Consider the following 24,896-nt stretch of genomic DNA (forward strand, 5'->3'; position numbering starts at 1 on the left):
TTGATAGTATCCCAAGGTGACAGTTTTGAAGGTACATTGTAGAGACGTTCTCATGCCTGTATTAATTTTTTTTTAAGCAGTTCTTTCTTTATAATCATACACATGACATGCTCATATATAATTTATCTCTGAAACAAAATTATGTAGTCCTTGAAAGTCAGGCAGCAACATTTATTGAATTCCTGCTGTGTGTAAACTGCTTTGTTGCCAGAAAGGATGTGGTTTTATGGCCCCTGACCTTGTGGAACTTTCAGTCTAAATCCTCAAGTACATGTCATAGGTGGTGGAAAGCATGCTTTTCGGGATAGTCCTGTCAGAGTTCCCTGTCAGAACTGGAACTGAATAAATATTTGTTGAATGATACATATAGATTCCGCATTGTAGAAAGTCGTAGTGTGTACTAATAGAGAAGATATCTGCTCATGTTACGGTGTTTTGGGGGCCTCTGTTCTGTTAGGATAGTTAGGGAGTTGGTATGTGCCTTCAGAAGTGTTTGCCCACAACTCTTCTCCAAAAGAGGTGATGGAACAGATTCATCTTCCTGAAAAAGGTCCTATTGAAGATACTCCAGTGTACTTTTGCTGCTTTGTGCTTGGGCTTTTTGCCAGTACACGCATGCATGCTCAGTCGTGTCTGACTCTTTGTGACCCCATGGACTGTAGGCCTCCGGGCTCTAGGCAAGAATACTGGAATAGGTTGCCATTTCCTACTCTGGGGGATCTTCTCAACCCAGGGGTTGAACCTACGTCTCCTGTGACTCATGCATCAGCAGGAGGATTCTTTACCACTGGGCCACCTGGGAAGCCCTTTTGGTGTCAGAATACCCATTAAATGTGTGGCTTCTCACTGAAGCCCTTTGTTTTTACAGGGGCGAACTAGTCAATATGAAGTTAAAAACACCTGCCCCTGTACTGGTGCCTTGTTGCCTTACTTTCATGGGGAAGATGCTTACCATGATTGCTACAAAGATGAAGTGTTCTTGATCTGTGATTCTGTGGTTCTATTAACAAACAAATATTGTCATAACTGATTCTATGGTTATATACCTCTCTTTGTTGTTACATAAGAAGTTCTTATTTTTACAAGTGAAACTTAAATGTTCCCCTTTATTTCTGTAATTTTTTCTGATTATTACACTTAAAGTCGTGGGCTGACATTAATGTTTCTGAGACTAAGTGTCTCAGAAATTTGACACTTAGAAGAATCCCATGATTCTTAGGAGATTTACTATTAGGAGTAATATTTACATATTAGGAGATATACTAGGTCTATATTAGAGTATAAACTTTTTGACTCAGCCTTACCTTATCTTTGCATTTCCCATTAGCTTCTGTGTAAAATAAGTACTTAGTGCATATTTAAGGGAAAAAATGAAGATGAATGTATTTCACTTGATTAGAGATGCTCCTTAGTTAAACTTCCTCTCAGTGTCTTTAAGATCCACCAAGTGATGTTAATAGAATGATATGTTGCCAGATAGAAAATGTTAAAATTTCAGTCAGCTGAAGTAATTTATTAACTATATTTCCCATGTTCCATTTCTAGAAGAAACAAATGACAAAATCATGGTGTTCTAGGTCCTTCTAAGAATATATATCTGCCAGGACTGTTCCGAGAACGTATTCAGTCTGGCTTTCACATTCCTTGCACTTCCTAACTGGTTTAGAGGAGCAGAAAGGTTTAAAGGACTCCAATGACCTGCAGAGTCCTGTTACAAAGGAGACACACTTATTTTACCTGCTGTGTGCTTACGAGAAAAGGATAAATTGTTGACATATTTTAGTTCATGTTCAACAAGAATTGAACATTGAAATTGGTAATGATATTTTTATCATCATCATTATTAAGAGCAGCTAATTTTTAGTTATGTACCAGTTATTCTTTTAAGCATTTTACCCACATAATCTTCTGTATATCCTTTCATCCCCACATCATCTCCATTTTATAAATGAGAGAAAACAGGCTCAGTGAGGTTAAAGTTACTTTGACCAGGCTCACGTGGCTAACAAGCGATAGGGCCAGGATCTGAACCCAGTTCTGCCGTAAGCCCTTAGGTTCCTAACTACTATCCTGTAATGTCTTCCTTGCTGAGTGTTTCCGTTTAACTGAGGAGGTACCGTTTTGTTCCCAGAATAAACATCATTACAGTTTTAACAGGATTCAGGAAGCAGTTCTTATAATTAGGTTTCTAAAATAAGAAATTAATCTGGTAGCAGACAAGTTTGATTAATAAGTTTTATTTTAAAAGCACAATACTATCTTGAATCAGAAGGAAGGAAAATGTATGTACTGAACAAAATTAGTTTGATGGTACGTTTTTGTAAAATTCCCGGTAACTCAGAAAGCATGTCTGCGCCCTTTCAGACATTTCACAACTATGACAGGAGAGGGGAATATAAACCGAAGAAATACAGTTTCATACTTTAGCACATCATTTGAGGAAAACACAGCTTGTTCCCCCATGACCTTATAAAGTAATGAGAAGACTACATGGGAATGAAGGGAGAAAGAAAGGAAAATTTATTGTTTTAACAGTAGTTATGTGCTTTGAGTGGGCTGACTAAGGAGTTACTGTTATTTGTTTCGTAAAAGAGCAAGCCATCTTCTCTGATACCATGGAGATCTCATTGACTAGAGCAGTAGCCCCTAGTGCTTATAAGGATTTCCTTTCAGCTTAGACTTAATCCTTTTAAGCTCCTAGCTACAGGGATAAATGTTGATTTTCAAGGTAGCATTTTTACCACATTGAATTTGTTTGAAAAATGATTCAGTCATTCTCTGCCTTATTCTTAAATGTTGCTGTGTGCATCATGTTTCTAGGTAGTTGAGCCCGTGAAACAATATGAAGAGGAGAAAATAGCCTTTTAAGGAAATTGGCCCACAGAAAGGATGGCCTTCTTGGACAATCCAACTATCATTCTAGCTCATATTCGACAGTCACATGTGACCAGTGATGACACAGGAATGTGTGAGATGGTTCTCATTGATCATGATGTTGACCTAGAGAAGATTCATCCTCCTTCAATGCCTGGAGACAGTGGGTCAGAAATTCAGGGAAGCAATGGTGAGACTCAGGGCTATGTGTACGCCCAGTCGGTCGATATTACCTCAAGTTGGGACTTTGGTATTAGAAGACGCTCAAATACAGGTAAACATTGCCTTTTAGTCCTGTCTTCTGAGCTTTAAATCAGTAAACAGTCTTATATAGTAATTCATAATGTTGGAATAGGTTTAATGGGAAAAGTTACTCTGTATTGATAGGAACATGAGTGTATTACACCAATAGTCTAAGGCATATCTCCATCTCTGCGACTGAATGGTGAGAGTCTCTGGAATGACGCTGTTAGAAGGAAGCAGACAGAGGAGGAGTAGGTGAAAAAGTTGACTATGAGAAGAATGTTGGAGATTCTGTTCTAAAAAGTCACCATGTAGACAGGGAAGTGGACTGTCTTGAGGAACCTTACCAGAGCAACACTGTCACCAGTAGGCAGGGTTCAGGTTACATGATATGGAGAGCTGGCCAGACGGAGTGCTGCTGCCTGAGACGTTCTCGCCCTTGGAGGAATCGTACTGGGTGGCGGATTGGAGGGAGACAGCCGACTGTTAAGGCCGCTTTTAGTCGGAATTCCTACTTGCGAGGTGAGATGAGAAAAGGTGCCCCTGTTTTTGATACATTATTTAGTTGATCTCTCTACCCTTTGGTATTCGTGGCCTGAAAATGCTCAGTTTTAGCATATGTATATTTAGTCATTAGCTTTTAAAAATTCATTCCCCTTTTCCAGCTTATGTTTTTGGGGAGCATTTCAAGGAGTATGTGATGAAGTCCTTCACATAGATCAACTATTTAGACTATATAATGTAGTTGTTTTAATATGATGGTATTCTATGAGATAATTTTTTAATTTAGATAATCAGAAAATATAATCTAATCAGTGGCAGTAACCTGCTAACTTCCAGGGAAAGTAATGTAGGATATATAGTAGAACCCTGAAAATATTTGCATGTTTATTTTCATAGTCCATATCTAAGATGATGTGAGGGAGTACTGCTGGTAGAACAGGATACAGTTTACACTACAAAGCATGTTAAGGTTTTGGTTCAGAATTCAGCGTTCTGTGACATCTGTCAATACAAAGAATAATTTGCTCTTGTGATGAAAATAATTAATAGCATTTCCCAGTATCCAAAGGAACTTTAAACAAAACAGGATTCGAGTGAAGGTTTGAATATAATTTTGAACCATTGATTCGCAGTTCTCTAGTTGAAACTGACTTCCTTGCAAGTTATTGAGATATCTTTTATGACAGGCTGAATGTATTTAGTAGGAGAATGCTGCTAAATTGAGAGCTTTATGATTATAATACTTTGGCTGTGCCCTTCAGATTTATTAATTGCAGTTGAATGTATTTTGCTTCTGTGGAATTGGGTTCGATCGAGTGACACTGTCAGAATGTTTTTGCCAGCATAGTTTAATTTCAGCAAGATGAGTTTCCGTGTTTCACTGCCACAATGCTAAGGCAGGCAGGTAAGACTTCTACCTTGAAAGTGGTTGAAAGAAAACTTTAGTTTATTTATTTATTTTTATTAGCATTGGGCCAGGATAGGAAGTTGAAGATTAGCAAGAGGAACCTAATTTGAAGAGGTGGCATAAGCTGTGACTTTCTTTTCCATTGTAGTCTCCACGTGCTGGACAGTATTGTATGCTGGACAGTATTTCTTCAAAAGATCCAGTTAACTGACTTTTGAAGGTTGAGCAGCCTATCGTAGTATAATCACAAATGCCTAATTTTAGGTGATGCTTTTGTTTTTGTTGTTGGAATTTCTTAAGCTAGCACTTAGATGCTAATAATTAATTAAGATTGTGGGGTATTCAAGTGACCAAGGAATTTACTTTTTAATCCTTTCAGCATATCTTAAAATTTTGTATAAGAAAAATTATTCTTTTTAAGATTTGACTAATGTTACAAAGATACAAATCATTTATTTTACTACCTATAAACTGTTTCAGCCCACTGAAGAAAAGCTATGCTAATTTATATAGCTTTGACATTTTATAATTTTCATGATTTTTAGATAAAGGATTTTATATTTAAAACTTTAATAGTCTAGTCTGAGTTCATTTATCTTTAATTTTTGAAACGGGTAGAGTAATTCATAACAGTAATTTTATTCCTGTAATGTAATATTCACTTCAGTTCATTTGTGCATTAAAATTCCTTTAAGACCGTTATTAATGATTTATATAATGAAATGTCATATTAATCACAGAAGTTTTCACATTTTATTATTCTCTTCCATGTTAATACTATCTTTATGATCTCTATTAATGTTTTATATCCTCTAATTTCAATTATAAATCAAGAATATTTTCATGTTTTTGTTGGTATTTGCTTTTCAGGGGTGCCACCTTTAAAATTTTATGACTTTTTCCCTACATATGCAATATAAAACATCTTTATTCATATAAAGGTAGTTAATTATGTCTTTGTTTATAGTAAACTTTCATTGACAAACTTATAGTTATAATATTTCTTTTCAAGCTCAAAGATTAGAACGACTCCGAAAAGAGAGACAAAACCAGATCAAATGCAAAAATATTCAGTGGAAAGAAAGAAATTCTAAGCAATCAGGTAAATCAAAATAATTTTAATTGTTAATTTGAGATTTATATCTTTAGTTTATATTAGTATGTAAGAGCTTTTATTTTTAATTCATCCTTTTAAATACCGTAGGCTGCTACCTCTTGTGTTTTGAGCTTTGAACTCTTTCACTTGCGTGCCTTGGCCCTCCGAAGCTGTGTGTTCTTTAGGTCTTGTCTTTTTGGCTAGTCTTCGTTCTGGGGGACAGGAATTCATGAGTGCAGGGCACATTTTGTAGAAACTGTTGTGCTGGTACCTTATTCTTAGAGCCAAGGTGTACCTGTGGTTTGGATGGGCCTTGAGATTATAGATTCCTCCTGGCAATTCTAACCTAGACTTTCCCTTGCATTAGTGACCCCAGTAACAACCTTTTTTGCTTATATGCTGATTCTTTTCCTTTAGCTTACAAACCATTATGTTGCTGGTATCAGCATTTCCAGAATGTGTTTGTGTGGTATGTATATTAAAAAGCTGACCATTGATGTATTTTCAAAACTTCAAGAAGAGAAGACTTTTTAAAAAATTATAAAATTGAATGCTATTAAAATATTTTCTAACGTTTTATCATGTTTCCTTGACTGTTCTCTTTTTTCTCTCCTTTCAAATAAGTGTCCGCAGTCTATCTTTTAATCTTCTTCATACCTCGTGTTACTACCCTGGCGTATAATATGTGACCAGTCAATTTTTGTTGACTGACTCCTTTGCTACATAATATTTATGAAGCTAATAATATTCATGATTATCACAGTAATAGCAGCACCTACCTAGTGCTGTGGTAAGTACCTTATGTGCATTACTTCCAGTGAATGCTTCTATAAGGTGTAAGTTTCATTGCCGTTGTTAACAAGTGAAAAAGAAGGTCACAGGGACAACTTGCAGAATTTACAAGGCTAGGAAGGGGTGGTGCAGTAGAGTCATGTTTTGTATCTAGCACTGTCTATCTCAAGCCCAGTCTCTTTCTGCTAAACCACATCACATAAAGTGGTTATTGCTTTCTCCTACTATGATTGTAAACCCAGGAGTGTTCATTGGGTATTATTTTCTTCATGATTGCTTGTAAGTGATGACTGTGTAGAACCAGAAATCTCATCTACTTCTTTCTCCTTATATCTCACTTCTGTGACTTCCTGTAATTCTCCTTGAATGTCATTTTAGTTTTGCCCTTGATATTTTTAAAATCTCTCCAGAGTGGCCTTTTCTGTTGATCTAGTTAATACTTCTCTCTGTTGTATTTAGCACAAACTGGGAAATCTTTCTATCATTTATCTTTTCTACTTTCTTCAAAATTTTTGTGTATCTTAAGTGTTTTTCCTATTTATTGCTTCTTAATGACTTCAGAGCCAGTTTAGTAAGCCCAGCTCTCCAGTTACCCTTTGCTTTGCCATCTTTACTTCCATATCTTATAACAATCATTAAAAAATAAATTAATAGAGGAGTAGAGCATCTCAAATAACAGCATTGACACCTTTCATAATGTGAGAAATAACTTCTTCAACCTAAACTTTGATGCATTTAATAATCTAATAATTAGAGATACATCTAATAAATTTTAATACATCCATCACCCACTCCTTAAAGTCAAATCCTCTCTACCTTTTGTTCAGTGTTTCACAGAATGTGCTGGAGGCAAATAAACAGTCCCCTGTTTGCTTTCATTTTAACCACACTGTCCATTTCTCTCTCCCTTAGTTTCTTTCTTATTTCTGTCTCAGAGATTTCAATAATTGACCCTGAGATCTTAATTCTGGAAAGGCTCTTTAAAGTGCCTGCCCATGCTTTGAAATGTTGACCTTGATTCTGACCAGACCAGTAGCCTGCCTGGTGGTTATTCCTCATCAATGTACAGAGGAACGCCTTTGAATTTTCTGTTAAGCTGGGTTCCATCGTTACGACAGACTTACACCCAGGTATCCTGAAATGGTTAGAAAAGTGGAGTCCTCAGTCCACTAAACATCTCCCTGGCAAACGGAGCAGCCATTCTGTTTTCACACATCTCTCAAACTCATACTCTTTTGGCAAGGAATGCTGTGACTAAATCATTTTTATTTTAATTGGGAATTTTGGCTAAGTTATCATGCATTTACTCACTCTTTTTATGCTAATTACATTTTGTTCAAAATCCTTTCATCTGCTTTTCCTTATCTTTGTTTTACCTCATTCCCCACTAGAAGAATCATCATTGTGAATGTGATGATCTCCCCTGCAGTGTTCTTTTCCCATAATTATTCTGTCTGCGTCCGGTCCATTCTTTAAGATACTGCCTAAATGCAGCCTTTCCACAGGAGTTGGAAAGGATCCTAGAAGCCATCTGGTCCGTACCTCGAAGTTCTTCATAAACATACTGACGCGTGTGCCACAAGACCATGTGATAAACGTAATACCTTATTGTAAGATCCTTTTAGTGTTTCTGTAACTAAAACTGCGTGGATAAATTTGAGGCCAATGTCATTGGAAGACAGTGTTGTCAGGAATAATGTCAAATCAAGGACTAGTATTTTTAATTTTATTGTTTTAAAATGGTGTTTTATATTACTTACAAAATTAGTTAATATTCTTATGCATTGAGTCATTTAACAAGTATTTCTTCCACAGCTTCTGTGTGCATAGTAATTCACCACTCGGTGCTTCGGGGAATACATGATTCCCGTCCTCAAAAAGTTTGAAGTCTAGTGGAATTCAAGGCTACATGTAAGGTTAAATAATAGCTTAAAATAATAATGTACTTTATATCAGTTACTTATGAATATTCCTGGTTTTCTTTATATGACTTCTGTTATATAGCAACAGTTCCCAGGTGCAGTGGCTATAAAAGTCAGAAATGCATCCAAAAGTGTTATCATGACATCTGTATGCATTTCTGGGCCCTGTCTGTGGAATTCCTGATTTAGTAGATAGAGGTTGGGGTCCACAAATCTGTATTTTTCAGAAGCTCACTGGGTGAATCTAATGGGTAACCAACTCTGAGCACCACTGGATTATACGCCACCCACTAAGTTGACTTCATGCAAGTAGAACAAATTAGTTGTTAATATTTCTATACTTGTTACTTATTTCTATACTTGTTTGCCGGGGACCAGCCCCGGCTGATCCAGGGTATTCGAAGGAGAGACGGCGTAGGCGAGGATCAGGATACGATAGCTTCAATTAGATATTAATTAGAGATATAAAGAGTAATAGAATAAGGATAGCTCAGTAGGAAAATTCAGTGGAGAAAAGAGGCTGAGTAGCTTGGTTTACGCGGGGGACCAATAAAACTTCAAGACAAGAAGCTTGCACCACTTACGTAGGCCGCAGGCGTCCTTCCGTTCTCCTGAAGGAGAGGAGACACTGAGGCCTCCCCGGTCGGATCTTAGAAGCCCAGGCAAAATTAGTAAGCATGGTGGGTTCCGTGCTCCAGATGGAGACTCAGCCAGAGTGAGAGAGAGAGAGCGACATGGGGAGACCAGTATTTCGAGAAACTGATCCCAATTCTTTATTTTCCAGAGTCTGTTTTTATACACTGAGATGTTATACAAAAGTCACGTGGGGACAGCAGTCCTGACTTTTATTAAAGTCAGGTGCTTCACACAAATGTATACAGAGGTCTTAGGGGTGTTACATCATCTTCTGGCCAGGGGGCCTGCTGACAATTCTGACCCTCTCCTTGTGACAGCGGTCAGTCAATCAGGACACTTATTTCTCCAGGGCTGATTATTCTCAAAACAGACGCCACCCAAGTAAAGTTACATTCCTACAGGGTGAGGGTGTAGTGGGTTTTAGTTAAGGAAAGAATTTACTTAGCCTAAGGTCTAGCGTGATTAATATCAAAGGTTAATACTTATTCCTTCTATATATTCATTAATGTGTGTAAGGGCAGGGGATATGGAGACTTAGCAACAAACATTGGCTCAACAAATGAAAAACCCTTCATCAACACAATTTCTAATTAGCCCATTATATTTATACTAATAGTTTTCTAACTTTTCTAAGGAACCTGTTTTTAGAAGGTTTAAAGCATCTTGTGCCTCTCACGGTTGGGAGGCTGTGAACAATCACATGTGGCCGGACAAGCCTGTCAGGCAGGCTAGAGAACCTTCAGAGGAGTTTGTAGGTTAAAACACTCTTATCACGCCCAGGAATTATTATAAACTGGAGCTCTAAGTTAACTCCTTCTCCAAAAGAGGTGGTGGGGGACAGCCCCCCGTAAAGTCAGAGGTGTAGGTAAGAGCACAAAGTAGTAAAGTAGGCAGGCTCTGGTTATGGGGGTAGACGCTCGAGGAGTTCCAGGGGGACTCCTGAGGCTCGATCCCGCCTTTGCGTATGTCGAGCCTCCTTCCTCATGACCTTTGTCACGGGCGGAGTACCTCACTCTGGCCCCCAACACTTGTTAATATTTCTATACAAGTGGTAAGTAACTTGTAACCTGGGCATTCTGACTGCAGAGACCGTAGTCTGTCTACTCTGTCCCCTTCTCTCCCATACTGCAGGCAGAAAGGAGCTGCTCCGGGCGCTTTGGGTATTGAAGGGCCTTTGATGTTCCCTTGCACCTTTCCTTCTCTCTCTGTCAGCTGCAGGTAGGGTTCAGGAAAGTTGCCAAAGCTTCTATATTAAAAAAAAAAACAAACACCTTCCAGTGGCCAATAACGAAAAGAAAGTGAAGTTAAATTTGAAGAGCGACGTGAGATCGAATAATTCAGGAAGTACAGCCGTGCCTTATGAATGGCTTAGAACCAGGAGGAAGGGCTCTGGGACGTTTCCCAGTCTTATGCTTTTTTTGTGCTCATCTGATCTCTCCTTCCTCCTCCTGTTCTGCTCCCTTTCCCCACAACTACTTTGTCTGCTTGTCTGATCCAGAGTTATTCATTCAACAAGTATTTATTTAGCTCCTACAGTACACAGGAAGAAATAGAGAAAAACAATAGAATGGGAAAGACTAGAGATCTCTTCAAGAAAATTAGAGATACCAAGGGAACATTTCATGAAAGGATGGGCACAATAAAGAACAGAAATGGTATGGACCTAATAGATGCAGAAGATATTAAGAAAAGGTGGCAAGAATACTCAGAAGAACTATTCAAAAAAGATCTTCATGATCCAGATAATCACAATGGCATGATCACTCACCTAGAGCCAGACATCCTGGAATGTGAAGTCTAGTGGGCCTTAGGAAGCATCACTACAAACAAAGCTAGTACAAGTGATGGAATTCCAGTTGAGCTATTTCAAATCCTAAAAGATGATGCTGTGAAAGTGCTGCATTCAATATGCCAGCAAATTTGGAAAACTCAGCAGTGGCCACAGGACTGGAAAAGGTCAGTTTTCATTCCAGTCCAAAGAAAGGCAATGCCAAAGAATGCTCAAACTACTACACAATTGCACTCGTCTCACACGCTAGCAAAGTAATGCTCAAAAGTGTCCAAGCCAGGCTTCAACAGTACGTGAACTGTGAACATCCAGGTGTTCAAGCTGAATTTAGAAAAACCAGAGGAACCAGAGATCAAATTGCCAACATCTGCTGGATCATCAAAAAGGCAAGAAAGTTCCAGAAAAACATCTGCTTTATTGACTATGCCAAAGCCTTTAACTGTGTGGATCACCACAAACTGTGGAAAATTCTTAAAGAGATGGGAATATCAGACCACCTGACCTGCCTCCTGAGAAATCTGTATGCAGGTCAGGAAGCATACTGGACCTGTATGCAGGTCCAGTCAGAAGTGGACATGGAACAACAGATTGGTTCCAAATAGGAAAAGGAGTACGTCAAGGCTGTATATTGTCACCCTGCTTATTTAACTTATATGCAGAGTACATCATGAGAAATGCTGGGCTGGAGGAAGCACAGGCTGGAATCAACATTGTCGGGAGAAATATCAATAATCTCAGATATGCAGATGACACCACCCTTATGGCAGAAAGTGAAGAAGAACTAAAAAGTCTCTTGATGAAAGTGAAAGAGAAGAGTGAAAAAGTTGAATTAAAGCTCAACATTTAGAAAACTAAGATCATGGCATCCGATCCCCTCACTTCATGGCAAATAGATGGAGAAACAGTGGCTGACTTTATTTTTCTGGGCTCCAAAATCACTGCAGATGGTGATTGCAGCCATGAAATTAAAAGACGCTTACTCCTTGGAAGGAAAGTTATGGCAACCCACTCCAGTACTCTTGCCTGGAGAATCCCATGGAGGGAAGAGCCTGGTAGGCTACAGTCCATGGGGTCGCAAAGAGTCAGACACAACTGAGCTACTTCACTTTCTAAATAGCATATTAAAAAGCAGAGATGTTACTTTGTCAACAAAGGTCCGTCTAGTCAAGGCTTTTCCAGTAGTCATGTATGGATGTGAGAGTTGGAGTATAAAGAAAGCTGAGCGCTGAAGAATTGATGCTGTTGAATTGTGGTGTTGGAGAAGACTCTTGAGAGTCCGTTGGACTGCAAGGAGATCCAACCAGTCCATCCTAAAGGAAATCAGTCCTGGGTGTTCATTGGAAGGACTGATGTTAAAGCTGAAACTCCAGTACTTTGGCCACCTGATGCGAAGAGCTGACTGATTTGAAAAGACCCTGATGTTGGGAAAGATTGAGGGCAGGAGGAGAAGGGGACGACAGAGGATGAGATGGTTGAATGGCATCACCAACTCAATGGACGTGAATTTGAATAGACTCTGGGAGTTGGTGATGGACAGGGAGGCCTGGCGTGCTGCAGTCCATGGGATCGCAAAGAGTCGGACATGACTGAGCAACTGAACAGTTATGCACTGTTATAGGCCTGAAAGGTACAGCAGTAAACAGGAGGCAAAATCTCTCCTCCGATGGAGCTTGTGGGGGAGAAAGAGTTAACAGACACAGTATGTCGGATGTCAGAATGGGATAAGTGGCACAGAGAAAAATATTACCTAGCTCAGGGGGATAAGGAGTGCTGCTGCTGCTGCTAAGTCGCTTCAATCGTGTCCGACTCTGTGCGACCCCATAGACGGCAGCCCACCAGGCCCCACCGTCCCTGGGACTCTCCAGACAAGAACACTGGTTGCCATTTCCTCCTCCAATGCATGAAAGTGAAAAGTGAAAGTGAAGTCGCTCAGTCGTGTCCGACTCTTAGCGACCCCGTGGACTGCAGCCCACCAGGCTCCTCTGTCCATGGGATTTTCTAGGCAAGAGTACTGGAGTGGGGTGCCATTGCCTTCTCCAAGGAGTGCTAGGCAGGGGATTTTGCTGTTTTATATAGGGTAATCAGGGAAGGCCACATGAGGAAGGTGATGGTTGAGCAGAGATCTGAAGGGAGTAAGGGAGTGAGCCAGGCAGGTAATGGGAGATGAGTGTTCTAAGATGAGGGATCAGCAAGTACAAAGGTCCTGGGTTGGAAGTGAGACTGATGTACTGGTGGAAAAGCAAGGAAGGATACCTGTTGGTTAGAGCACAGTGAGAAGGGGAAGTGGGGTCGGAGAAGCAAGCCATGGGAGACCTGATCACAGATGGTCCTGTAAGGACCTGGGTGAGGTGATTTGATCAGAGTACTGATATGATATGTGACTTAGTTTCTTTTTCCTAGCTTAAATTTCCTTTAAAACAACTATTTATTATAAGAAATTTCAGACACAGAAACAAAGAACTTTTTCAAACATATACAAAACTAGAGAGAATGGTGTCATGAACGCCCATGCGCATCACCCAGCTTCAGCAGTTTTAGTAGTCTATGTCTTGTCTCATGTCACTTGTATGTTCACCTACCCTTTCCTCCCAGATTATTTTTAAGCAAATCCTTGCTGTCGTATAAATGCATACTTAAATACTTATATGTTTTTTTATGTGTACTTAAACTGCACTACCACTATTCTAAAAATGAGCAGGAATTCTTTACAGTTATCAAATATTTCCTTGTTTCAAACCCCCCTCCCCCCATTTAGTTTGTTCAGGTCTAGATCTAAGGTCCACACATTACTTCTGGGTAACATGTCTCATTTCCTTTTTAATCTACAGATTTGGATTCTTTTCCAGCTTTTTATTCTGTAGTTTATTTGTTAAAGAAACTGGGTCTTTTGTCCCATAGAATTTTCTGCATTCTGGCTTTTGCTAATCATATCCCCACAATCTCATTTAATATGTTCCTCTGTCCTCTTTATTTCCTATAAACTGGTGGTTGGATCTGGAAAATTACTCAGATTGAAGTTTGGTTTTTGGTAAGAATACTATGTTCATACTGATCTGTATTTTCTATTGCATCATTTTAGTAAACATGGAATGTCTTCTTGGTTCTTTTTATTTGTGGTAAGATTGATGGTAGAATCAGGTATTGTCCATTCATTATTAAATTACTCCCATCAGCCTCTCGTCTGCTGATTTTAGTGGCCATTGATGAGCATCACTAGATTCATTATCATTGCACGCGTGCTCAGTTGTGTCCGACTTTTTGTGACTCTGTGGACTGTAGCCTGCCTGGCTCCTCTTGTCCGTGGGATTCTTCGGGCAAGAATACTGGAGTGTGTTGCCATTTCCTTCTCCAGGAAATCTTCCCAACCCAGAGATCAAACCCAGGTCTCCTGCATTGGGAGGCAGATTCTTTACCTCTGAGCCACTTGGGAAGTCCAGATTCTTTCATTCAGTTCAGTTCATTTGTTCAGTCACGTCTAACTCTTTGCAACTCCATGGACTGCAGCACGCCAGCTTCCCTGTCTATCACCAACTCCTGGAGCTTGCTCAAACTCATGTCCATTGAGTTGGTGATGCCATCCAACCATCTCATCCTCTGTTGTCCTCTTCTCCTCCTGCCTTCAGTCTTTCCCAGCATCAGGGTCTTCTGAAATGAGTCAGTTCTTTGCATCAGGTTGCGAAAGTATTGGGAGTTTCAGCATCAGTCCTTCCAGTAAATATTCAGGACTGATCTCCTTTAGGATGGACTGGTTGGATCTCCTTGCTGTCCCAGGGACTCTCAAGAGTCTTCTCCAGCACCACAGTTCAAAAGCAGCAATTCTGGCGCTCAGCTTTCTTTAGTTGTGAAATAGTGATTTCTGATTTTATCAGTCTTTCTTCATTTATTAACAAGTTTTATATAAAGAACTTTCCCCTATCTATTATTTGGCCACCCACTATACAGTTCCTACAAGAAAGGTAGGATAAATGCTTGATTCTTTCCCTTTGTTAGTAGTTTTCAGGATGAAGAGTTTATTCCTTAGCGTCCTGTATAGGTGACCAATGAGGGTTTTTCCCCTTTGTATCATTATCCACTCATGGGCTTTAAGCATAGATTATATTTTTCTATTCATTGCAGTTATTCTTTTTTATGCTAATCTTGTCCTTTTGTATAGTGAGTCCCTTCACATTTGCTTCTAACTTCTTTGACACTGTTCCAGTAATCTTTCATAGCTTCCTTGCTTTCTTGTATAACAAGATGTTGCAGGTTCATCTTGCCCATTTTCTTCCCCACATTTGGAATCAGTCATTTCTCCTGGGAGTCTTGATTCTTTTTAGTGGTAAATGCCATTGAGAGACCACAAGTGAGCTCTAGGGGTGCTCGCTGGATTGATTTTTTTTTTTTTAATAGGCCTTTTAATGGAGTAGAGCTCAGAAAAAAATAAAATTTAGAGAGAGAATACATTGTGAGTTAGTGCTGATAATTCCAATTCAAATTTAAGAATTTCTACTTAATTTTTTTGATTTTATGTTTATGTATCTTTTCTCTTGCTGAAAACCTTGGTTCCAGAATTGAAATATGAATGTAATTAGTAACATTATGATTAGTGAGAACATTTTAAGAATTTTTTTAATCTTTTTAATACATTCCACTATGAAATACAGTCATGTTGCTCTGTGATAAAGTTACTTAAAATAACTCGTCTCTTTGTAGTTTAACTACCAACTAAATACTACGCTTAGGTTCATGTATTTCATTTTGCTTTATTTTTTGAGGTTGCATTTTCCTTTATTAATTACAGAAAACATTTATGTGGTTCCAAAGTTAAATACATAAAAGAAGAGAAATCTAGCTTCAATCTTTATCTTCTACTCTTTTAGTCATTTTAAAAAAGGTTTTGGCTCTCCTGTCCACTTACAACTATATATAAACATATTCACATTCGTATCCCCTTTTTTAAAATTAAAGATAGCATAATACACCCTATTTTATGCAACACATTTTTCAGTTAACAACGTATCCTGAGAATTACTCTGGATGTGGAGCAATCTATGGAGATAGGTTTCATGATGTGGATGTATTATAGTTTAGCCATGAAGGCCCTTGTGGAAGGATATTTGATAGTTTTCAGTCTTTTGTCGGAGAAGGCAATGGCACCCCACTCCAGTACTCTTGCCTGGAAACTCCCATGGATGGAGGAGCCTGGTAGGCTGCAGTCCATGGGGTCACTTAGTGTCAGACACGACTGAGCGACTTCACTTTCACTTTTCACTTTCATGCATTGGAGAAGGAAATGGCAACCCACTCCAGAATCCCAAGGACGGGGGAGCCTGGTGGGCTGCCGTCTATGGGTTCGCACAGAGTTGGACACTACTGAAGTGACTTAGCAGCAGCAGCAGGCTTTTGCTGTTGCAGATGGCACTGCAGTGAAAAGCCTCCCACATGTGAGTTTTGTTTTATTGCTAATATCCCTAGGATCAGATCCTGAAAGTGATATTGCTGGGTCAAGAGGTAAATATATGGTTTTCTTGGACATTCCCACATTCCCCCTTCATTGAGAATTTACTCTTTTGCATTCCCTCTAGTAATAGTGTCTATTTCCTCATAGCCTTAACATTTTTTATTTTTGCCAATCTGATAGAAGTGCAGTGGTATCAGTGTGTAGTTTTAATTTGCATATCTCTTATTGTGAATGTGGTTGCACATCTTTCCATTTGGTTAAGAGTTATTTGAGTTTCTTCTCCTGTGGATATTATATATTGTACATTTTTCTATAGGGTTGTTGATCAATGTCTTCTTTACTTTGAGACTCTTTATATAATTAGGAAGTTTTTATTTTTATAGCATCAGATTTATCCATTTTCTTATTCTGAAGTTTATAACTCATATTTTTAAAAAAACTCATTAGCTGGCTCTGGGTTGGGTGGGGGAGGAAAATGTGGAAACAAGACCAGTTTGAAGATGGTGGTAATAATCCAGCTTCCATAGCCATAGGTGGTTCTGGATATCTTCTAAAGTTTCTCTTGATGGATAAAGTGTGGAAGAGAAAAGTGGAATGACACTTAAGTTTTTTGCCTGGCAGAACAGAGTTGACATTAACTGAGAAGATGATTGTGGAAGGGGCAGGTTAGTGGAAAGATCAAGAGGTTGGTTATATAAGGACATGAAAAGTTTGAGATGCCATCAGGCAACCAGGTAGAGGAGTGAAATAGAAAGTTGAATATGCAAGTCTGTAATTTTAATGAGTATTTAGGAATAATCATTTAGAAGTTATCAGCATACAAGGGTATTTATATAAGTTTTCCCTGTTTATTTTTTTATTGAGGTATGCTTACATACATTGAAATGTACAAGTGTTAAATGTTTGATGATTTTTGCCAACATACACACCCGGGTAACTAACATTCCAGTCAAGTATGTAGCATTTCTGTAACCCAGAAAGTTCCCTCGCGCTTTCTAGTTAATCCACTGCCCAAAGGCAATTACTATTCCAATTTATATCACCACAGTTTAGTTTTTACTTTTGTAAAATGGTGTTTCTTCAATTTCAGTCTGAATTTGGCAATAAGGAGTTCATGATCCAAGCCACAGTCAGCTCCTGGTCTTGTTTTTGCTGACTGTATAGAGCTTCTCCATCTGTTTTTGCTGACTGTATAGAGCTGCAAAGAATATAATCAGTCTGATTTCAGTGTCGACCATCTGGTGATGTCCATGTGTAGAGTCTTCTCCTGTGTTGTTGGAAGAGGGTGTTTGCTATGACCAGTGCATTCTTTTGGCAGAACTCTATTAGCCTTTGCCCTGCTTCATTCTGTACTCCAAGGCCAAATTTGCCTGTTACTCCAGGTATTTCTTGACTTCCTACTTTTGCATTCCAATCCCCTATAATGAAAAGGACATCTTTTTTGGGTGTTAGCTCAAGAAGGTCTTGTAGGTCTTCATAGAACAGTTCAACTTCAGCTTCTTCAGTGTTGCTGGTCGGGACATAGGCTTGGTTTACCATGATATTGAACATGGAACAACAGACTGGTTCCAAATAGGAAAAGGAGTACGTTGAGGCTGTATATTGTCACCCTGCTCATTTAACTTATGTGCAGAGTACATCATGAGAAATGCTGGGCTGGAGGAAGCACAAGCTGGAATCAACATTGTCGGGAGAAATGTCAATAACCTCAGATGTGCAGATGACACCACCCTTATGGCAGAAAGTGAAGAAGAACTAAAGAGCCTCTTGATGAAAGCAAAAGAGCAGAGTGAAAAAGTTGGCTTAAAGCTCAGCATTCAGAAAATGAAGATCATGGCATCTGGTCCCATCACTTCATGGCAAATAGATGGGGCAACAGTGGAAACAGTGGCTGACTTAATTTTTCTGGACTCCAAAATCACTGCAGATGGTGATTTCAGCCATGAAATTGAAAGACGCTTACTGCTTGGAAGGAAAGTTATGACCAACCTAGACAACATATTAAAAAGCAGAGATGTTACTTTGCCAACAAAGGTCCGTCTAGTCAAGGCTATGGTTTTTCCAGTGGTCACGTATGGATGTGAGAATTGGACTATAAAGAAAGCTGAGCGCCGAAGAATTGATGCTTTTGAACAGTGGCGTTGGAGAAGACTCTTGAGAGTCTCTTGGACTGCGAAGAGATCCAACCAGTCCATCTTAAGGGAGATCAGTCCTGGGTGTTCATTGGAAGGACTGATGTTGAAGCTGAAATTCCAATACTTTGGCTACCTGATGTGAAGAGCTGATCTCATTTGAAAAGATCCTGATGCTGGGAAAGATTGAGGGCAGGAGGAGAAGGGGACGATAGAGGATGAGATGGTTGGATGGCATCACCGACTCGATGGACATGGGTTTGGGTGGACTCGGGGAGTTGGTGATGGACAGGGAGGCCTGGCATGCTGTGGTTCACAGGGTCGCAAAGAGTTGGACACGACTGAGCAACTGAATGGAACTGAAAATGGTGTTTACCTATGTATTTTGTCTTTTTGGCTGTGGTGCACCACTTGTGGGATCTTCATACTATAGCCAGGGATCAAACCTGGGCCTCTGGCAGTGAAATCCAGGAATCACTAATCCAGATTCTGGAATATATAAGTACATTAATCAACAGATTAAAATCTATTAATTATACATTAATAGCAATAGATTAAAATACACACTTAAGAACATTTTAGATTGCTACTAAAGTGGTATTTTAAATATTGGAAGTGCTGTTCTACCTGTAATCAATCAACAAGTTTATTGCTGTACTTTGGAAAGGAATGATCCTTTATCAAGCACCTATTTCTTCTTGTTCAGTCACTAAGTCATGTCTGACTCTTTGCAACCCCATCAACCGCATCACACCAGGCTTCCCTGTCCTTCACTGTCTCCCGTAGTTTGCTCAAACTCATATCTATTGAGTTGGTGCAGCCATCCAACCGTCTCATCCTCTGTCACCCTCTTCTCCTGCCCTCAGTCTTTCCCAGCACCAACGTCTTAGCATCAGGTGGACAAAGTATTGGAAAAGCAAAAACAAAAAACCTACTGGGTGCTAGGAACAATGCCAGGTGTCTTCTTATCTTGTCCCCACAGTGATCCTAAGAGATAAGTTACCAATAGCTCCAGAAGAAACTGTGAGTTTATCAAAGTTGTTACTTATCAAAGTCACTGTACTGTTATCAGTAGAGTTAAGTGTGAAGTGGTAACGTATTAACTCTTCCATTCTCTGACTAATTCCCAGTTGGACTTCTCTCCTCAACCTATGACACTTTCCCCCTTCCTCCTTTGGTTCCTACATCATGGAGAAAAGGATCTAATTCTTTTTTAAAAGGTGGCATTTCTGGAGAAGGAAATGGAAATCCACTTCAGTATTCTTGCCTGGAAAATCCAATGGATGGAGGAACACAGTGGGCTGCAGTCCATGGGGTCACAAGAGTTGGACACAACTTAGCAACTAAACGACCACCACCACCTAACTCCTTACCACAGACTGAACACATGTGTACAGTAATTTCCATGCTCAGGTATTCAGTCAGCACAGTGCTCGGTGAGATCCTAGTTTGGTAATCGTAATTACAGATAGTTGATCTGAATGATTCAGTCTTAAGACTGTATCATACAGGTGTTATCCTTGTACAGGTCTGTGTTTAGTTACATACTTCCTCGTCCATTCTGCCCTGGCCTTTGGGAGGTCCATCTGCCTTCTCCCTTTCCCTTTCCATTGTTCTGCTGACCCGGGAGGCTGGATTTGGAGGTTCACTCTCTGGACATATCAGATTGTATGCATGCATATCATAATCATAGTAGCCTTCTTGTTGATTCAGGTCACTAAATGCATGAGGTTTTCAGAAATGTATGCTACTATTAAATAATTTTCTGGGCCCAAGAAGCTAGCATACTATTCATTCACACACAAAAAATACGTCACTTTGCTATCTAATCCACATTCTGAATTTGTAAGTATATGTAATCAACAGATTAATATCTGTTAATTATACATTCATAGCAACAGGTCCTTTTCTCCTTGTTTGCCATATAAATCTATAGGGACTCATCTGATAAAGTTGTCCCACTAATTTGTTGAAAATAACTTGTTACCTTTTTAAAAAGTTCTAAGTGACTATTTCAGAATTATGTTTAATCTCAGTTCCGGTTGGTTGTGCTCAAGAATGGAATGGATTGAATTTAGTTATTGCATATTTTAAGATTGATTCATTTGAAACTTTAAGTATGGAAAATTTCGAACATCACAAAAATAAAAAGTACAGTGAACCCCCATGTACTTAGCATCCAGCTATCACCTTAAATGACATTCAGATTAATATAGAGAATTAAATGATCTTTGAGAGGGTATGGAACTAACTTGTCTTGGTTCACTAATGAGTAAGTGCTGAAGATTTTGATTTAATAACTTAATCTGAATTCCTTCAATCATTATTTTATTCATTGATTCATGCAGTGAAATTTATTGAAGGTCTACTGTGTTCATTAGTGCCTAATGGCTAAGAGCCTTGGTGGGGTGCAAATCTTAGCCCTGCTTCTTACAGGCTGTGTGACCAGGGGCTAATCAAACTATTCTATGCTTCAGTTTCCACACTGACACAATTGAGATAATGCTAGTGTCTACCTCATAAGTTTGTTATGAGGTTTAGATGAGATAAATTGGCTTCCTCAATGTATTTTAATTACTGTTATTATAAATACTCTTCCTCCTTTTCCTTTTCCACTTCTTCATCTTTGTCATCCACATTATGTGCTAGGTACACATTGGGAACCATGAGAGGGTTAAGTTGTGAACCATGTCCTTGAAAAACCAGAACTTCAAAATTAGAGGGAGGAGAGTCCTTTAGGATTATCTGGTTTGACAAGTCCAGAGAGGTTTAGTGAATAGTCCAGAATCACACATCTGTTAGTGGCAAAGCCAGGCCAAAGCTTAGATCTCGCAGCTGTGAAATGCTCTTCTTATAGGATAGCCCTTCTGTTGATTTATCTGACCTCTGCCCCTTTCCTTAACCCTCGTCTTTCTAAATTGACAAACATGACCTACATGTATATTTCAGTGTTCTGCTGGTTTAGTGCACAGACATAACAGTATATGTTAGGCCTGTTGCACATATCAGACCTGAACATGTCCTTGGATACTCCTGCTTAAGGTTCCAAGGAAGACTTTAGGGAAGGTAGACACAGGCCGTCTCTCTCTGTTGTAATCACAAAGATGTTTTTATCTTCCTCTTGTATCACAGCCCAGGAGTTAAAGTCACTGTTTGAAAAAAAGTCCCTCAAAGAGAAACCTCCAAATTCTGGGAAGCAGTCTATATTATCTGTACGCCTGGAGCAGTGCCCCCTGCAGCTGAATAATCCCTTTAATGAGTACTCCAAATTTGATGGCAAGGTAAGTAAACTGGAACGCATCCCTTCAGGTAACGCCTCGACTGAATGGAGTTACTGTTGTTATTGTCATTCTTATTTTTATCAGATTTAAATTTAAGTAGGTTTCAAAAGGGAGTCAGAATAAACAAAGGATGTCTCTCACATTTTCAAAGACTGAGGGTGTGAAAAGGTCTGGATTTGGGCTTAACTGTGGTTTCCACAGTAATATGTTTGGGAGGATGAAAACAGAAACAGTCCTGAGATAGGAATGTGTGTGTTCCTGTTTTATGTCCTAAGGTTTGGGTTAGTCGGGTTGTGATTAATTAAGGTCTAACTGTGGGGAAAGCCTTGAAAATGGTTCTGGGAGGCAGTTTGCATTGTCTTGTATGAGTCTTGATTATAACTCCACAAATTGTGGACGTTAGAGCTTCTCTTCAGAATTCTAGGACGTTGCTTTGCATTTCAGTATTTTATTGAATCTCGTTTGACTCTTGCTGTGCAGGATGACTTAATTTTTTCCTGTCCTGACAATTTACAGTTTGTAAAATTAAAGTGTGTTTATTTTCCTTTTAGAAAAAGGACCACTGTTTTAAGTGGAGTATAGCTCTACGTGAGCACCCACTCTCCTGCATTCCCACATTCTGTGTCTCTATCCCAAACTGAGCTGGGCTTCTTTCAGAACTGTAGCAGTCGATTTTTTTATTTATTGCCATTATGTTTGCTGTCTGTCAGTGGCGTGGGGGTGCTGAATGATAGCTTGTTGCCTGGAGGGATTGTGTACAATTTGTCTTATTTCAGCACAGTTGCAATTAATAAACATAGAACTCTTTGCTTATGTTTGCACTTTTCATATTCAAGTCCTGGTTATATGCTGGTTCTTTCAGTTGTCATCTTTGAGCATGGTGATGTTCTTTACTTTGAAACACTTTCATCTCATACAATTCAGCATGGTTTCACTGGTTTTTTGTTTAGTATCTAAGTCATGTCCAACCCTTTGCCACCCAATGGACTGTGGCCCCCCAGGCTCCTCTGCCAATGGGATTTCCCAAGCAAGAATACCCAACAACAGCTGGGTTGTCATTTCCTTAAGTAAGCATATATGGCCGTTGGCACATGAGGTCATTGATACTGGCAGAGAAGAACAGAAACTAAAAACAAAATGCATAAGTAACATAAAATCCTAATTTGCTCAGGAATTTTCCCCCTAAAACATCAGAAAGCACTTTTAGTAAGTTAGAGATTGTATCCTGTGAAGAGCTGCTCTTCAGTCTGCCCCTGCCCCCATCTCCTGCTGCTGCTTGTGGAATACAGCAGAGAGAAGGGTCCCCTAGGGAACGGGAATGTCAGCCTCTGGAAACAAGTGAGTTGGGCTTAAGGGGACTTTTTTTTCGGAAATACTGCAGTTGATTCATTTGGAAATGTGAGACGTTATTATTGGGATTAGATTACATGGCTGGAATTTATTTGTTTCCTATCATCTCATTGTTTGAGGATGCAGTGAATTCTGGAGTAATTAATATGTGGTAATGCTTTGCCAACAAAATAGCACAGATCTTTTAAAATACCATATTCTAGAATTTTGATTATGCTATTAGAGTCTCCTATAAATTACTTACACTTGGAATTGTTTGAAGGTTGTGAACTCTGTGTGTTATATATACCTAATTTCTGAAGTGCCAGGAAGGAATTGAAAACTAAACCATTTCCTCAGTCACAAAGGAATTATTTTTGCTAGATGTGTGTTTACACTTAAAACTCATGATGTTTTTTGTCATATCAAATGTATTTGTAATCAGCAAAGGGTGTGAGCATGGCCCAATCACCATTGTACAATTGATTAAGAAAGATTTATATATCGATAAGTCTTTCTTGTGATACAATGCTATTTTTTTATTATCCTACATATTACAATTGCTAAAACACAATTAAACCCTTGTTCTCATCTATTATTTAATATTGATGCATTTGGCAGATGTGTAATGAAAGTGGCTAATATTTGAAGGATATTGTACTGTACATATTAAATTAGTCTTTCTTTTATCTTTGTGAAATGCATCAATATGATATTCAGTGACATCTCAATGATTAATAGAGAATTATACTTGAGTCAAGCCTTTTCGTAACCTAGAAATTAAAATGACTATTCAAATAACACCTCAAAATGATGAAATTAGCATTTTGTGATTGCATAATAATGGGATTGTAGTAGTTATAACAGCACCATGGCTGCCTCTAGAGTTAAGATCATGTCAACCCCTTGATAATAAAGCCTTTCTGTGAGAGTCGACTTTAATAATTTCCAGATTGATTCTTCCCATAAATCATTTGACGTTCAGCACTAAATTTTTGTTACTGTTGTAACTTAAAATTATTTTATTTTTATTCAGCTCATATTTAAGAAGTGAAATGAGTGTCCTGTTTTAATGATTCACCATCTTGTCATCACTCCCTGTTTTTGCTTCAAATGTAAGAGTTTTTCATGTATTTTGATAGTTCCTTCTTTTTTTGCAAAGGTTTGTTAAAGCCACTAAAATATGTACAGTTTTAACCCCCCTTACAAATATTCACAATGCTTTTCTTGGGAATAACTTTTGCCTTATTTACATAATTAACTGAGTTGCTTAGGTCTCTTGGGCAAATGGTACATAATTGGGGAGAGAAAGGGCCAGGAAAGAGTTTGGGGTCTAATTAAATATGCTAAAAAACTACTTAATTATGTATTTCCTCAAGAGACTAACTGCTGTGAAATCCTCTTTATGATTAAACTAGTCTTGGATTTGAAAAAAAGAATTTTGTTTTTGGTATGGCCTTACAGTTACATCAGAGTTAAGCAAGCATCCTTAAGAGTTTGTGCAAGCTGAATTGTTGTTGGTTTTAGTGCTTCCAAGGGTAAGCATCTCTTAGCTACTGTGCTGAATTAAAGTGAATACTTTCAAATTGTTTCTGGTTCCTGTAGCTGGTAAATAATTTTATTTTTTTAAAATTGTGGTTGGTTGATAACTTCTTGAAGATATACAGTTGAGAGGGAAGGCCATAGGCTTTATGGTAATTTTGAAGGGCTTTTTGATCAGGTTTATTACTGTTTTTGGCTTCCCTTGTAGCTCAGTTAGTAAAGAATGTGCCTGCACTGCAGGAGACCCGGGTTCAGTCCTTGGGTTGGGAAGATCCCCTGGAAAAGGAAATGGCAAATCACTTCAGTATTCTTGCCTGGACAGAGAAGCCTGGTGGATTATAGTCCATGGCGTTGCAAAGAGTCGGACATGACTTAGCGATTAAACCACTACCATTACTGTGTTTGTATT

The 24,896-nt window shown here is 38.9% G+C and overlaps 1 protein-coding gene across 10 annotated transcripts in view; it reads left to right on the plus strand.

The window, feature by feature from the left end:
- MAPKAP1 (MAPK associated protein 1) overlaps positions 1-24,896 on the plus strand; it is a 234,765-nt gene that overhangs the window by 25,945 nt on the left and 183,924 nt on the right. For 6 of the 10 annotated variants that reach the window (XM_070378987.1, XM_070378984.1, XM_070378988.1 and 3 more), the window contains 3 exons: positions 2,821-3,148; positions 5,541-5,630; positions 21,468-21,616. In XM_070378987.1, coding sequence (XP_070235088.1) covers positions 2,890-3,148; positions 5,541-5,630; positions 21,468-21,616 — 498 coding nt within the window. In that variant the 5' untranslated portion in view covers positions 2,821-2,889. The remainder of the gene's footprint in view (positions 1-2,820; positions 3,149-5,540; positions 5,631-21,467; positions 21,617-24,896) is intronic. The other 4 variants (XM_070378989.1, XM_070378992.1, XM_070378990.1 and 1 more) reach the window with 1 other exon arrangement.

Source organism: Bos mutus, chromosome 11, assembly GCF_027580195.1.
Source record: "Bos mutus isolate GX-2022 chromosome 11, NWIPB_WYAK_1.1, whole genome shotgun sequence".
Classification (NCBI taxonomy): Eukaryota; Metazoa; Chordata; class Mammalia; order Artiodactyla; family Bovidae; genus Bos; species Bos mutus.